This window comes from Aptenodytes patagonicus, chromosome 1, assembly GCF_965638725.1.
Source record: "Aptenodytes patagonicus chromosome 1, bAptPat1.pri.cur, whole genome shotgun sequence".
NCBI lineage: Eukaryota > Metazoa > Chordata > Aves > Sphenisciformes > Spheniscidae > Aptenodytes > Aptenodytes patagonicus.
In genome coordinates, this window is record NC_134949.1 from 15,255,552 (window position 1) to 15,267,977 (window position 12,426).

A 12,426-nucleotide genomic window follows, 5' to 3' on the forward strand; every position below is an offset into this window, starting at 1 on the left:
AAATTAACTCCATCTCAGCCAGACCCAATACAAAGGGATAGGGCTTTCCTGTTCTAACTTCGACACTATCAAGTCTCATCTTCTACAATCTCAAATAAGGAGGTTGAAAGAGAACTGGAATGGAAGCTTTCTTAAAGGTCAGTGGAGAGTACAGGGAACCACACGCTTTTCTGTTTGGGTGGGTATCTTGCACACCTGTTCGAGTAAAAATTAACTGCATGAATGAAGGCTTACTTCTTCCACCTCCTATAATGTCAAGCCCTACTTAGCAGTTTCCTGAGGAGCTTCACAATAAATAAATGGATAAACAAGACTCTTTATTCTTCATATCAACCCTGGAAAATATTTTCAGGTCTTTTTACATAAGAAAATGGCAGCAACAACAGAAGAACTAAAAGAATTTTTTGGTAATTCTATATTTAGGCACTAACGTGGAGGAAATATGCTTTATTTTTACAGCATGGAAAAATGGCTTTGCCTTGATTAGGGATAAGAAGTGTTCCAAAATTCTCCTACATAGTCCTACTACCATACATATTGGATGCCTCATGATAGTCTGGGAATAAACCATCATGAGCAGCACACATTTGGAGTCACTGCTTGAGCAGATCCCCTACCACAGAATACTCTGGAATGGGTCTGCCTCAGTCTTTCCTCAGTTAAGGCAGTTACGCTCACCTAAAAGAAATACTGGATGAAGAACCAAGGTGTTCCCTAAAAACCCCGATATCCAGGATTTTTCTCTAGCTTAGTGAATATTCATTATACAGAGTGAAAAAGTTCAAGCTGTTATAACCTAGTCCTCACGACACAGAACTTCAAAGTTACTCCTCCAAGTGAGACAGTGGAGGCACTGGAATTTGGGTCTCTAGAAGGCCAGGATTTCTGACCTAGTATTTTACTTTATATAAATTGCCTCATTTCTGTGAGGCAATTCACTCTTGTGAATCTAGTCCTTTGCTTCCAGATTTCCTATATTTGTAGACACAAGCAAAACCAGAGCATTTCAAGTCAAACAAAATATTCTGTTCAACCCAAAATCAATGTTTTTGACTCATACGTACCAATCAGAAAATTTTTGTTTCAGTCCATTGGGCCAAAAGGAAATAGAGATACTTTCAGTACTACTGGTTTCATGTGCATGCAAACCTTGGACTCAAACTACAGCATGGATTCATCGTAAATTAGCATAAGTCAACTGTTTTAAATAGCATAAAAAGCGCAGGACTCTGCCTTGCTGAAGAAGCGGTAAGTGAAAAATTATTTGGGATCAAAGCTGCAATCTACAAACTGGATTCACTCTGCCCTTTGCTTCTGATAGGCAAGGAAATATAGATACACACAACATCCCCTACCCATTCAGAGCAAAATCCAAGTACCACAAGTCTTGCCTTCAGCAAATATATACAACGATGCTCTGCCTGAGGTTTGGGCACATACAGTTTGTTTACAGGCTAGCAACGGATGGTTTCAAGGACCAGTTGTACACTTCGATCCTTTTGATGTGAAAACTTCTATGCAACATTAGAGTACAGGAAAATTTTTGCAAGGCACTGCTTTCTCCTTTTACGAGCTTCAGTCCTGAGCAATGTATTTGTACAATGACTCAGAGGAAGACACTGACTCTTGAATGTAAAGCCTACAAGGCAACATGTTAGACACAGTGGTCGTCTCAACTCTCTCCTTGATGTCTGGGGCCATCACGCAATTCTTCTTAGCATTGTGGCATTTTGAAGTTCAATAACGTTTGAGTGACTGGATGAAAATTAGGATTTGGTAAAGGAAATAGCACAACTTCCAGTATACAAAGTCATTGTATGAAGGGAGCTCGTAAGGGAGGGAACCAGCTACTGCGAGAGAAGTGTGGCAACAGAGGCTACCACAAGATTCCCATTTAGTATGAAACCATCCGTGCTGACTGAACTAGACTGGGCATTGTACACTGGATTTATTCTGGGCCCGCATTTTGTCAGTCTCAGAAGCAGCCCTATATGACAGGATGTTAAAACCACTGAGTTAAATCAGGCAAATCACACCTGTGCTGTTTTTGGCTGGGATAAGAGTTAATTTTCTTCATAGTAGCTAGTATGGGGCTATGTTTTGGATTTGTGCTGAAAGCAGTGTTGATAACACAGGGATGTTTTAGTTATTGCTGAGCAGTGCTTACACAGAGTCAAGGCCTTTTCTGCTTCTCACACCACCCCACCCCACCAGCGAGTAGGCTGGGGGTGCACAAGAAGTTGGGAGGGGACACAGCCGGGACAGCTGACCCCAGCTGACCAAAGGGATATTCCATACCATACGACATCATGCTCAGCATATAAAGATGGGGGAAGAAGAAGGAAAGGGGGGATGTTCAGAGTGATGGTGTTTGTCTTCCCAAGTAACCGTTGTGCGTGATGGAGCCCTGCTTTCCTGGAGATGGCTGAACACCTCCTGCCGATGGAAGGAATGAATGAATTCCTTGCTTTGCTTTGCTTGTGCACGCAGCTTTTGCTTTACCTATTAAACTGTCTTTATCTCAACCCACGAGTTTTTTCACTTTTACTCTTCCGATTCTCTCCCCCATCCCACCAGGGGGGAGTGAGCGGGCGGCTGTGTGGTGCTTAGTTGCTGGCCGGGGTTAAACCATGACAGTCCTTTTTGGTGCCCAACATGGGGCTTGAAGGGTTCAAGATAACAACAGATTTGATTGGAATGTGCTAGATCAAATTTATAGCTGTTATTGCTGTTTAGCTATTAATTGACAGGCTTCTGTCCTTGCCATGGGGTTTGCTTGCCTTACTCTATATTAGAGTCTAGTACGCGTTAGTGGCTGCCTTTTGCTTTTGCTGCTTGCTGTATTGCTTATCATCTTACTCTGCTGTGCCTGGGAACATTTTGGTAACAGCAATGGCAATGCGCCTGGGCTGGCAGATGGCCAGGGCATTGCTGCTGTACTGGACAGGCTAGAACTCCAGTGTGAACTTGAGTAAAAGGGACTGCGACCTGTGGATGAGTCCACGCAGGAGCAGGACACCCTGAATCATCTGTGGGCGTGGATAAATCCACACCAGAGCAGGTACATCTCGAAGCGTCTGTGGTTGTGGTTATGTCCGTGCCGCAGCAGATATGCCTCTGAAGGGATTGTGGCCCAAGGATAAGTCCACACTGGAGAAGGTACACCTCAAAGCATCTGTGGCTGTGCATGAGGTCATGCTGGAGCACCTCAAAGCGTGTGACCATGGGTAAGCCCACGACAGAGCAGGTACACCACTGGATGGACTGCAGCCATGGGTAAGGCCATGTTGGAGCAGGTTTATTTCTGAAGGCATTGTGGCCCATGGAGAAGGCCACGCTGGAACAGGTGCACCTCAAAGTCACTGTGGCTGTGGATAAGTCTATGCCACAGCAGGTAGACCGCTGGAGAGACTGTGGCTCGTAGATAAGGCTCCACTTGGAGCAGGTACACCCCTAAGGGACTGCAGTCTGTGGAGAAGTCCAAGCCAGAGCAGGGGTGAGGGGAGGAGTTCATTGCAATGTTACACCCAGTGGTCTGGTCCAAAGGGACCAGGGGTGGAGACTGTAATGGAAATACCTTTAAATTGTTGTAACCCATGATTCGAGTTGCATGCTATAGGCATTATAGCAGGAACCACCTGAACCAATGGAGGACAAGCCTTACAAGAAGCAGTGCAAGTGCAGCAGTGACCCAATCTGAGCTGGCTTTGGTGCCCAGTAACTCCACGCAACACACCACCTCTCCTGTCCTGAGTGACCACCGTAACAGATGGAACTCAAAGTCACGGACTAAATGAACTCAATGAACATTTTACAGACATTTTACGGGGTGGTCCATAGACTAAAGGAATTATATTTGTGTATTATATCAAAGGATGGGAAGGGAGGTGGTAGTTAATGAGGATGTATTGGATAGTGTGGGATCAGAACATGATGTAAATGGTATGGAATAAGGGGTGGAGAATGTGCTGGTTTTGGCAGCCACACAGAGTCAGACTAGAAGTCCATCTAATCCATTACACCTTCTCCAACAGCATACGTATAGGTAGAGTACAATAACATTATTAGCCCTTTACGTAAAATAAAACCTAAGGCTTCCATGCTTAAAGTTATCTAAATCAATATTGCCTTTCCAACCTTCCTCAGCTCTGGTCTACAGCTAGAAGGTCGAACAAAAGCCAACAGATATCAACCTGCCCAAACCTAAAATTGAAGAGTTTTCCAATTGCTTAGCTTCCTCAGATGAGCACAAAGACAGAGAGGTAGGTAGGAGTTGCAGCTTTGAGAGCAAAAAGGGGGGGGAAGCTGGACCATACATAATCCTGTCCCAGATTGCCACAAACTGCCACTAACATGATCATAAAATTAGCTGTCTTAGCTCAGCAAAGGATCTGAGTAAAAGACAGGGTGTGAAAGCTGTAACAGCTTACAGGGAAGCTATTTCAGCACATTAATTTGCCAGAAAACCTGACTAAAGATTTTCCCCCCTTAACTGACTTCACAGACTGAAATAGCTCAGTTAAGAATCTGTAAATGCAGCTGCCAGAGGAGTTTAGACTACAGTGAAACTTCAATCCAACTTGCTAATAGGGTATCAGCAAAGCATACTATACCCCCAATAAAGCTGCCACTTCAAAACCAGGAAGTCGAAGCACAACCAAGAGAAAAATAAGCAAGCCTTACGCATACAGCCCACACAACAAGTCACTCAACAGAGTTAAAGGTACTTCACTGTATTTTGTACCCACACAGAACGTTTTGGGATAAGCCTCCAAACAAGGCAGCACAAATTTAATAGTGTCTCCCATATCATATCTCTGCCCTTGAAATTTGATCTAGCCTGTCCTGCGCCTGTTTATGAGTTAAGAAGTGAAGAATCTGCACAAGACAACTGCTTACATTTTATCATCTTTCTACACAGATCTTTCAAAAGAATGCTAAAAAAAAAAATAACTCAACCTAACAGTATGAACAGTGAAATCAACTAGGCACTTCAAGAACTAACAGTGATACTCTTAACTTGCATTTCTAAAGTGGAATGTCAAAACTGAAATACTTGGAGCCTCGGCATTTGGTCACACTGCAGTTTGTCTTATTGAGTTTTAAATCAACACAATTTCGCCTTTACATTTAAGCAGGTATTATAGCCAGAGAAATAGCACAACAATATGCACCCTTGAACTTTCATTTCCTAATTCACTTCTGAAATGTGACGTGGCACTACTGCAGCGATCAGCAGGCAGTCTAACGTTATGTAAACAATTTCAAAAGCCTGATGGATATAGAATAGATTAAGTGTTAGTTTGGAAGAATAAGAACTTTGCAGCTTCACTAAGTAAGAATTACAAGATATAAACAGGTTTTAGAAGCTGGCTGCTTTAGGTTAGTGCTAGCAAGTTTTTACAAGCAGCCTCTACACATCAAGCCATCTTATTACGTCTGTCGACAGCAGGCAACAAGGAGTCGACAGCCATCAGAAAAGAAATTTTAAGAGTCACCAAACCATTCTATAAGCAAGTTGTGAAGTCATTCATTCCACCATGGAAATTGGTAAGTTAGTCTCATTTGCTGGGATACTAGGGACATAAACTGTCTATTACCAAGCATTTCTTATTCCTCTCCCAAGCATAAATAAATAAATAAATCTCCCTCATACACACCTTTGCTCCTTGCACACCAACAGCAAGGCATAAGACCAAAAGAAAGCCCTTAATAAATCAGTTTAAAGAGAGACTGCCTATCGCATAGAATGACAACATGGTATTTCTCAGTCAAAATAATCAAGCTACATCATGAATTTTGCATTAGAGTCTACTGTGAAACGCAGGAGAGGTTTATAAAAATAATTACATGCAAGTAATTATGTTAAATATGATTATCCATCATGAATCATCTCACAACCGCAGGATAACAACCAGCGCTATTTTGTTATGAAGCAATCAGGTATCAAGTCTTGCTCTTTCTGCAGAGAGGCACTTCAGTGTCATATTTGCCTCATGTGAGCTACTGACTTTTGGCTGTCGGCGCCAACATGGTATCATAGTTCACCTTCAGACACCTATACATTGCTTTGATGAGCAGTTACATTCTTCACAAACTCTAAGCTTGTTTACATTAAGCGCCTAGATGGTGTACTTCACGGAGGAACCCATCCCTGTGCAGTTTCATTGAACTGAAACGCCACTTGTTCTTTGATTTTTATTAAGTTCACTTAGGTTGACCAAATGAGCTTCCCTAAAGCAAAGAGCGTTATAAAATATCAGGATGATTCTATCTTTAGGTGCTCAATAGAAACAAATACTTAGTTCAACTAGAAAACTTTAAAAATGACTTTAGATACAAAAGTGTAACAATTATACCGCGTGATACATCTTTATATATCACTAAGCCCATGAAATTAAAAAAAAAAAGTTTTGCACCATCAAGAACAGCCACAAGTCCTGAACCTCCATTCTTTACGCATCCTTGATCAGAGTAAACTGAAACTTGGGAATGCTTGGGATTCAAAATACCCTGAGCACATACTAGTGCAACACCACAAAGCATACATAATCCATCGGGGGGGGGGGGGGGGGGGGGGGGGCAGGGAGGAAAAAAAAAAAAGCAAGAATCAGATGGTGCTTTATTATACAAGCATGAAAGTAAGTTCCTTTGGAAAATAACTTCTTGGGTGGACTTCTGGACCAGTGAGGTAGCCCAATGGGAGAGAAAAAAGTGGAAGTGGAACTTGGTCCCCACGCGCCCCCCTGCGCCCCGGCGGGGACGGGACGGGACAGGAGGCGACGCGGCCCAGCCGGGGGCGAGGCCAGGGCCCTGGCTGCGCGGCGGCCCGGCAGGCCGCCCCCCGTACGGCTGTGGGGCCCGGCCCCCGCCCGAGCGAGCCATAAGGTGCAGCAGCAGAACACGATCCAGACAAAAGCAATGTAAACAGGTGACTGATATCGGTCTCTTTGTCCGCACCGCGGCGAAGGTGAGGCGCCGGCCTTCCCCCCTCCCGGCGCGGGGAGAAGGGCCCCCCGCGGCCTCAGGACGGCGCCAGGGGGAAGCGGCGCACCCGCACCACGGGAGACAGGTCCACGCCGAGGATCCGCTGCGCCCGGCGCCGCGCCGCCGCCAGGCTCCGCCGGCTCCAGACGCTGCCCCGCACCCGGATGGTGGGGAAGGTGGTGAGGCGGGGGGTGGCCGCCTTCCAGATCTCCTCCAACGACTTGCCGCCGAAAGGCTCCCAGGCGGCCTCCTCCGCCGGGCTGCCCCGGTCGCTGTCCGCCTCCTCGCCCGGCGGCCCGAACGCCGCCACCTCCTCCGCCTCCCCACCGCCGCGGGGGCCGTCGGCCGCCGGTGCCGCTTGCCGCTGCCTCCCCCGTCCCCTCCTGCGGCGCCGTCGCCGCCTCCGCCGCTTGGCGCTGCCACCCGCCGCCGCGGCTCGGCGCTTGGCGTCGGCGGCCGGGAGGCGCCGCTTGCCGGCGCGGCGGCGGGGCCGCTCCGCCGAGGGCGGCGGCGGGTCGGGGACGACGGCGCGGCAGGAGGCGTATCCGTAGACGTCTTTGCTGCGGAGGATGACCGGGGAGAACTCGTGCTTGAGGCTGCAGAGGAAGTTCCACAGCTCCGAGTCGGAGCTCATGAACTCCGTGGACTTGGGCATGAAGAGCTTGAGGGCGTCGCCCAGCGCCTTGGTGCCGGCGAAGGAGACTTGCGAGCGCGAGTACACAACTTTCTCCGCCTCCCCTTCCAGCCCCCAGGCGGCGGGCGCCGCTCCGCCGCCGGCTGCCCCCGCCGCCGCCCGGGCTCCCGCGGCCGCGGCGCTCTCCGCCTCTTGGTTCATCTTCCCGGCTCCTCTCTCCAGCGCCGCCTGCTTCCTACTGCGGGTCATGGAGGCAGAGGGACGGGGTGGGGGGGGGAGTGACGCCGAGAAGGGAGAGCAGAGGAGAGGCGCCGGCCGCAGCTCGGCCGGCCGCCCGCCGCCTCACTGCACCCCGCCGCCGGCGCGCCGGGTGGGGAGCGACGATCGATATCCTGCCGCCCGGCACAAAATGGCGCTTTAAACTCCCAGGCGGGGACAGCGCGCCGGCCCGCCCTCCCTCCGCGCCTGGCGGTTGGCCCGTTTGAAACACGTCGGGCGGGCCAAGCCCCGCCCCCCGCGCGGTGGAGGCGGCCATTGGGAGGGCGGCGGGCGCCCCGCGGGAGGCCGAGGTGGGGGCACTGAGGGGGCTGCCGGAAGCTTCCTGCCCCGGGGCGGCGGGACGGGACGGGCCAGCCTGGGGTCACCTGCACGACCAGGGGACACCAACGGGGAACCTAGGACGCCACTCAGCCCCGTTTCCCCCCAGCTCCAGTAGGGCGACCTAGTTGGTGGCCCCTTCCTTCAGGGAACGGTGGGAGGCGCCCCCATGGCGGCGTATCAGTGGGCCTGGCATGACTGCTGTGCCGTGTGCTGGCGTCGCGCTTTGCTGCAAGGATGAGGTTCTTCACAGGGCGGTGGGCAAAGATGGTTTCTTCGGTGAAATGTGTTCAAGTAAGGATTTGGTTGGATGCTTCAATGGGCAAGCTCCCCCAGAGGAAGAACAAAGGCTGAGTGAAACGACAAAAGTGGGTGAACAGACATGATACAGTGAAGTCCGCCATACAATATTAAATACATCTGTCCTGTTGCAGAGGGCTTTTTTAACATGAACCTGTAGGCCACTCATTCAACAACATCGTAAGTCACAGAATCACAGAACAGTTGAGGTTGGAAGGGACTTCTGGAGGTCATCCTGTCCAACCTCCCTGCTCAGGCAGGGCTACCTAGAGCAGGTTGCCCAGGACCGAGTCTGGATGGCTTTTGAGTATCTACAAGGATGGAGACTCCTCTCTGGTGACCACTGATAGGACACAAAGAAATGGAACGAAGCTGCATCAGGGGAAGTTCAGGTTGAACATTAGGAAAAGGTTCTTCACTGGGAGGGTGCTCAGTCACTGGGAGAGGCTCCCCAGGGAAGAGGTCACGGCACCAAGCCTGTCGGAGTTCAAGGAGCGTCTCAATGATGCTCTTAGTCATATGGTTTAGTTTTAGGTAGTCCTGCGAGGAGCAAGGAGTTGGACTTGATGATCTGTACGGGTCCCTTCCAAATCAAGAAATTCTATGATTCCGCAACCCCTCTGGGCAACCTGCACCAGTGCTCAGTCACCCTCTCAGTGAAAAGGTGTTTCCTTGACGTTCAGAGGGAACCTCCTGTGTTTCAGTTTGTGCCTGTTGCCTCTGGTCCTGTCACTGGGCACCACTGAGAAGAGCCTGGCTCCGTCCTCTTTGCACACTACCTTCAGGTATTTATGCACATTGATGAGATCCCCCTGAGCCTTCTCTTCTCGAGGCTGAACAGTCCCAGCTCCCTCAGCCTTCCCTCATAGGAGAGATGCTCCAGTCCATTCATCATCTTCATGGCCCTTTGTTGGATTCTCTCCAGTATGTCCATCTGTCTCTCCTGTACTGGGGACCCCAGAACTGGACCCAGCATTCCAGCTGTGGCCTCACCAGCAGTGAATAAAGTGGAAGGATCACCTCCCTCAAGCTGCTGGTAGTACTTTGCCTAATGCAGCCCAGGATACTATTCGCCTTCTTTGCAGCAAGGGCATGTTGCTGGCTCACGTCCAACCTGGTGTCCCCCAGGTCCTCTTCTGCCAAGCTGCTTTCCATCTGGGTGGCCCCCCAGCGTGTACTGGTGCCTGCAGTTGTTCCTCCCCAGGTGCAAGACTTTGCACTTCTTGTTGAATTTCATGAGGTTCCTGTCAGCCCACTTCTCCAGCTTGTCGACACTGAAATATTCACAGCATCATTGGGATTGGCTTCGTATCCCAACAAAGCGTATCCCAACAAAGCATATCCCAAATGAAATTGAAAAAAACTCAGTCTTTGCATTGGTTGAGCCCTTTGTGAGAGTCACCAGCTTGCTGAGTCCACAGCGCTGTTTCTTCCTGCATGGCACTGCGACGCTTGCAGCTTTATAGCACAATTTTGTCAGCTGTTGTGAAATCCCATGTCCCTCTAGACCATGCTTTCCGATACTTCAGAGATTGCTGTCACAGAGAGAGTGTCTTGTTACGTTCCTGGATTGTTTCAATTAAACCAGAGCTCTTTCCAGCACCCAGAACAGCAAGGTATCAGCAAGGGCAGAGGTGGTTTAACCTTTCCTACAAATCCTACTCGGGGTTTGATTAGACTTCTAACTAATTACTTTCTCTCAGCATCAGTAAAGGGCAAGGAATAACATTTTTCTTCACAGACAGTCTTTGTTCTGTAATTAATCTTTCAGTTTAGAATAGGGAAATCTTTTATTCTCAGCTCATCAAGAACCTAAATTGGAATGTCTAGAAAGCCAGTCAAATAAGAGGCAGAAATTATGCATAAGAAATTATTCCTTACTGCCAGTGGAAATAAATGAATTTTCTTCAGTATAATTCGGCTTGTGTTCATGGGAAACTCAAGAATATTAATCCAAATAACCATTTAAAGTGGATATTAGCAAAGCTATTTTAAATCTTCATGGGGACAGTCTTGAGGTGCAGCCATATTCTAAACCAGCTTTATAAATGACCCATTTTTAAAAAAAACCTTTCCCAAAACGATGGTGTTAGTGCCGTTTTTAATCGGATTCATTTCACAGCATACTTTTGAGCACAGTCATGCAGGCAGATTGATTTAACTGAGGCAAGTATCCTATAATGCAGAGGATAAAAGCCTGGAGCTGGAAGTGTTAGGGCCAGGCATCCCTTGATCCAGCCGTGCTGCAGTTAGTCACATTCCGGCATATGAGTGCCCGGTTGCAGCCACGGGGTGACCGCAGCTTAGCAAGAGGCTCATCACCCGCTGGACCACAGGAGCTGAACTGTGCTCACGTTCTCAGTGGCGGGAGCTCCCACACTATCAGATTCAGCAACTCGGCTGACAAGTGGGCCCTCATTAAACTGCAGAAACCCAATTGCTTATAATCATTGGCCATAACCTTTTTCCTGAAATTACAGACATTTCTGGCATATGACTCAAAAGTCATTGAGACAGGGATAGGGAATTTTCAGCAAGTGGTAAATGAGTCACTGTAGCTACAAGTGAAAAGACAGATAGTACATTTTTGTTAATCAGCATTTATTAATTATTTTTACTTTTTTGCTTCCAGTATGGACAATATCATTTTAAGACATAGGATGTAATCTCAGTTTTACAACTTCGTTATGAGTTTTCTGCAGTGTAACACTCTCCTTTCAATACCTTACAAAGTCATCTCAAGAAAATCCACGGTAATTGGCTATCTTCCAGTAATTTACAATAGCTCAGTACAGTAATAACAATGATAAAATTAATAATCCTTTGGAAGTGCATAGCTCTTCATTTTAATCGTACTACTGCTTATAAGCATTAATTATCACTCACGGCACTCCTGAGTTATGTAAGTAAATACTGCCTTTCTTTAACAGATGAATAAAATGGAGAAGTGTATTAAAATGGCTTGACTAAGAAGTATAGACTCAATGACTTAATTTTCTGTAGATCTTAATTTCTAACATTATTCTAAAAATACAGTGAATGTCTACATTGGAACAGAGGAGAAAAAAAAAATCTGTAATCTTTGTTCCCAATTATTTGTTAGAATTTCTTTTCTTTATAGAATTCTTCAGAAGGGGGGGCAAAGTACCAGTTGACAAATTACTGCAGGGACACTTTATTTTCTTAAATAATTCCTGCCTAGTACCAAAAAACCACTGGTAACTGCTAATTATTTTAACTGCTAAAAATGTTATCTGTACATATGATCACATCGAGTTTTGAGTCCTGCTGATAAACCCTAAAATTCTGGATATTAAGTCACACCACTTCTGCTGCTGGGGCTTTTCCTCCAGCATACTCATGCTCTTCTACCCAGATTAGCAAGGACAGTCTTACTGTCCAATGCCTTTAAAGATAACCACTCTTTTCTAATATCTTTACCTCTGCTGTTGAGAGGTTGCATTAACTGGCAGCCTGCTTCGGTTAGTTTGCTTCCTCAATGTCTTTAGCATACTTTCAGGAAAGTTTGCATGTGTTCTGGTTTCAGCTGGGATAGAGTTAATTTTCTCCCTAGTAGCTGGTACAGTGCTGTGTTTTGGATTTAGGGTGAGAACAAAGTTGATAACACACCGATGTTTTAGTTGTTGCTGAGCAGTGCTTACACTAGTCAAGGACTTTTCAGCTTCCCGTGCTCTACCGACTGAGAAGGCTGGAGGTGCACAAGAAGCTGGGAGGGGGCACAGCCAGGACAGCTGACCCCAACTGGCCAAAGGGACATTCCATACCATGTGACATCATGCTCAGTACATAAACTGGGGAAAGCTGGCCGGGGGGGCCGCTGCTCGGGGACTGGCTGGGCATCGGTCGGCGGGTGGTGAGCAATTGCATTGTGCATCACTTGCATTGTA

At 47.6% G+C, this 12,426-nt stretch overlaps 1 protein-coding gene across 1 annotated transcript; it reads right to left on the reverse strand.

The window, feature by feature from the left end:
* Positions 1-6,597: 6,597 nt before the first annotated feature.
* On the reverse strand, positions 6,598-7,989 carry CCDC71L (coiled-coil domain containing 71 like). Its single transcript, XM_076328624.1, has one exon. The coding sequence runs from the start codon at positions 7,868-7,870 to the stop codon at positions 7,025-7,027; it is 846 nt and encodes a 281-aa protein (XP_076184739.1). The 5' UTR covers positions 7,871-7,989; the 3' UTR covers positions 6,598-7,024.
* Positions 7,990-12,426: the final 4,437 nt, after the last annotated feature.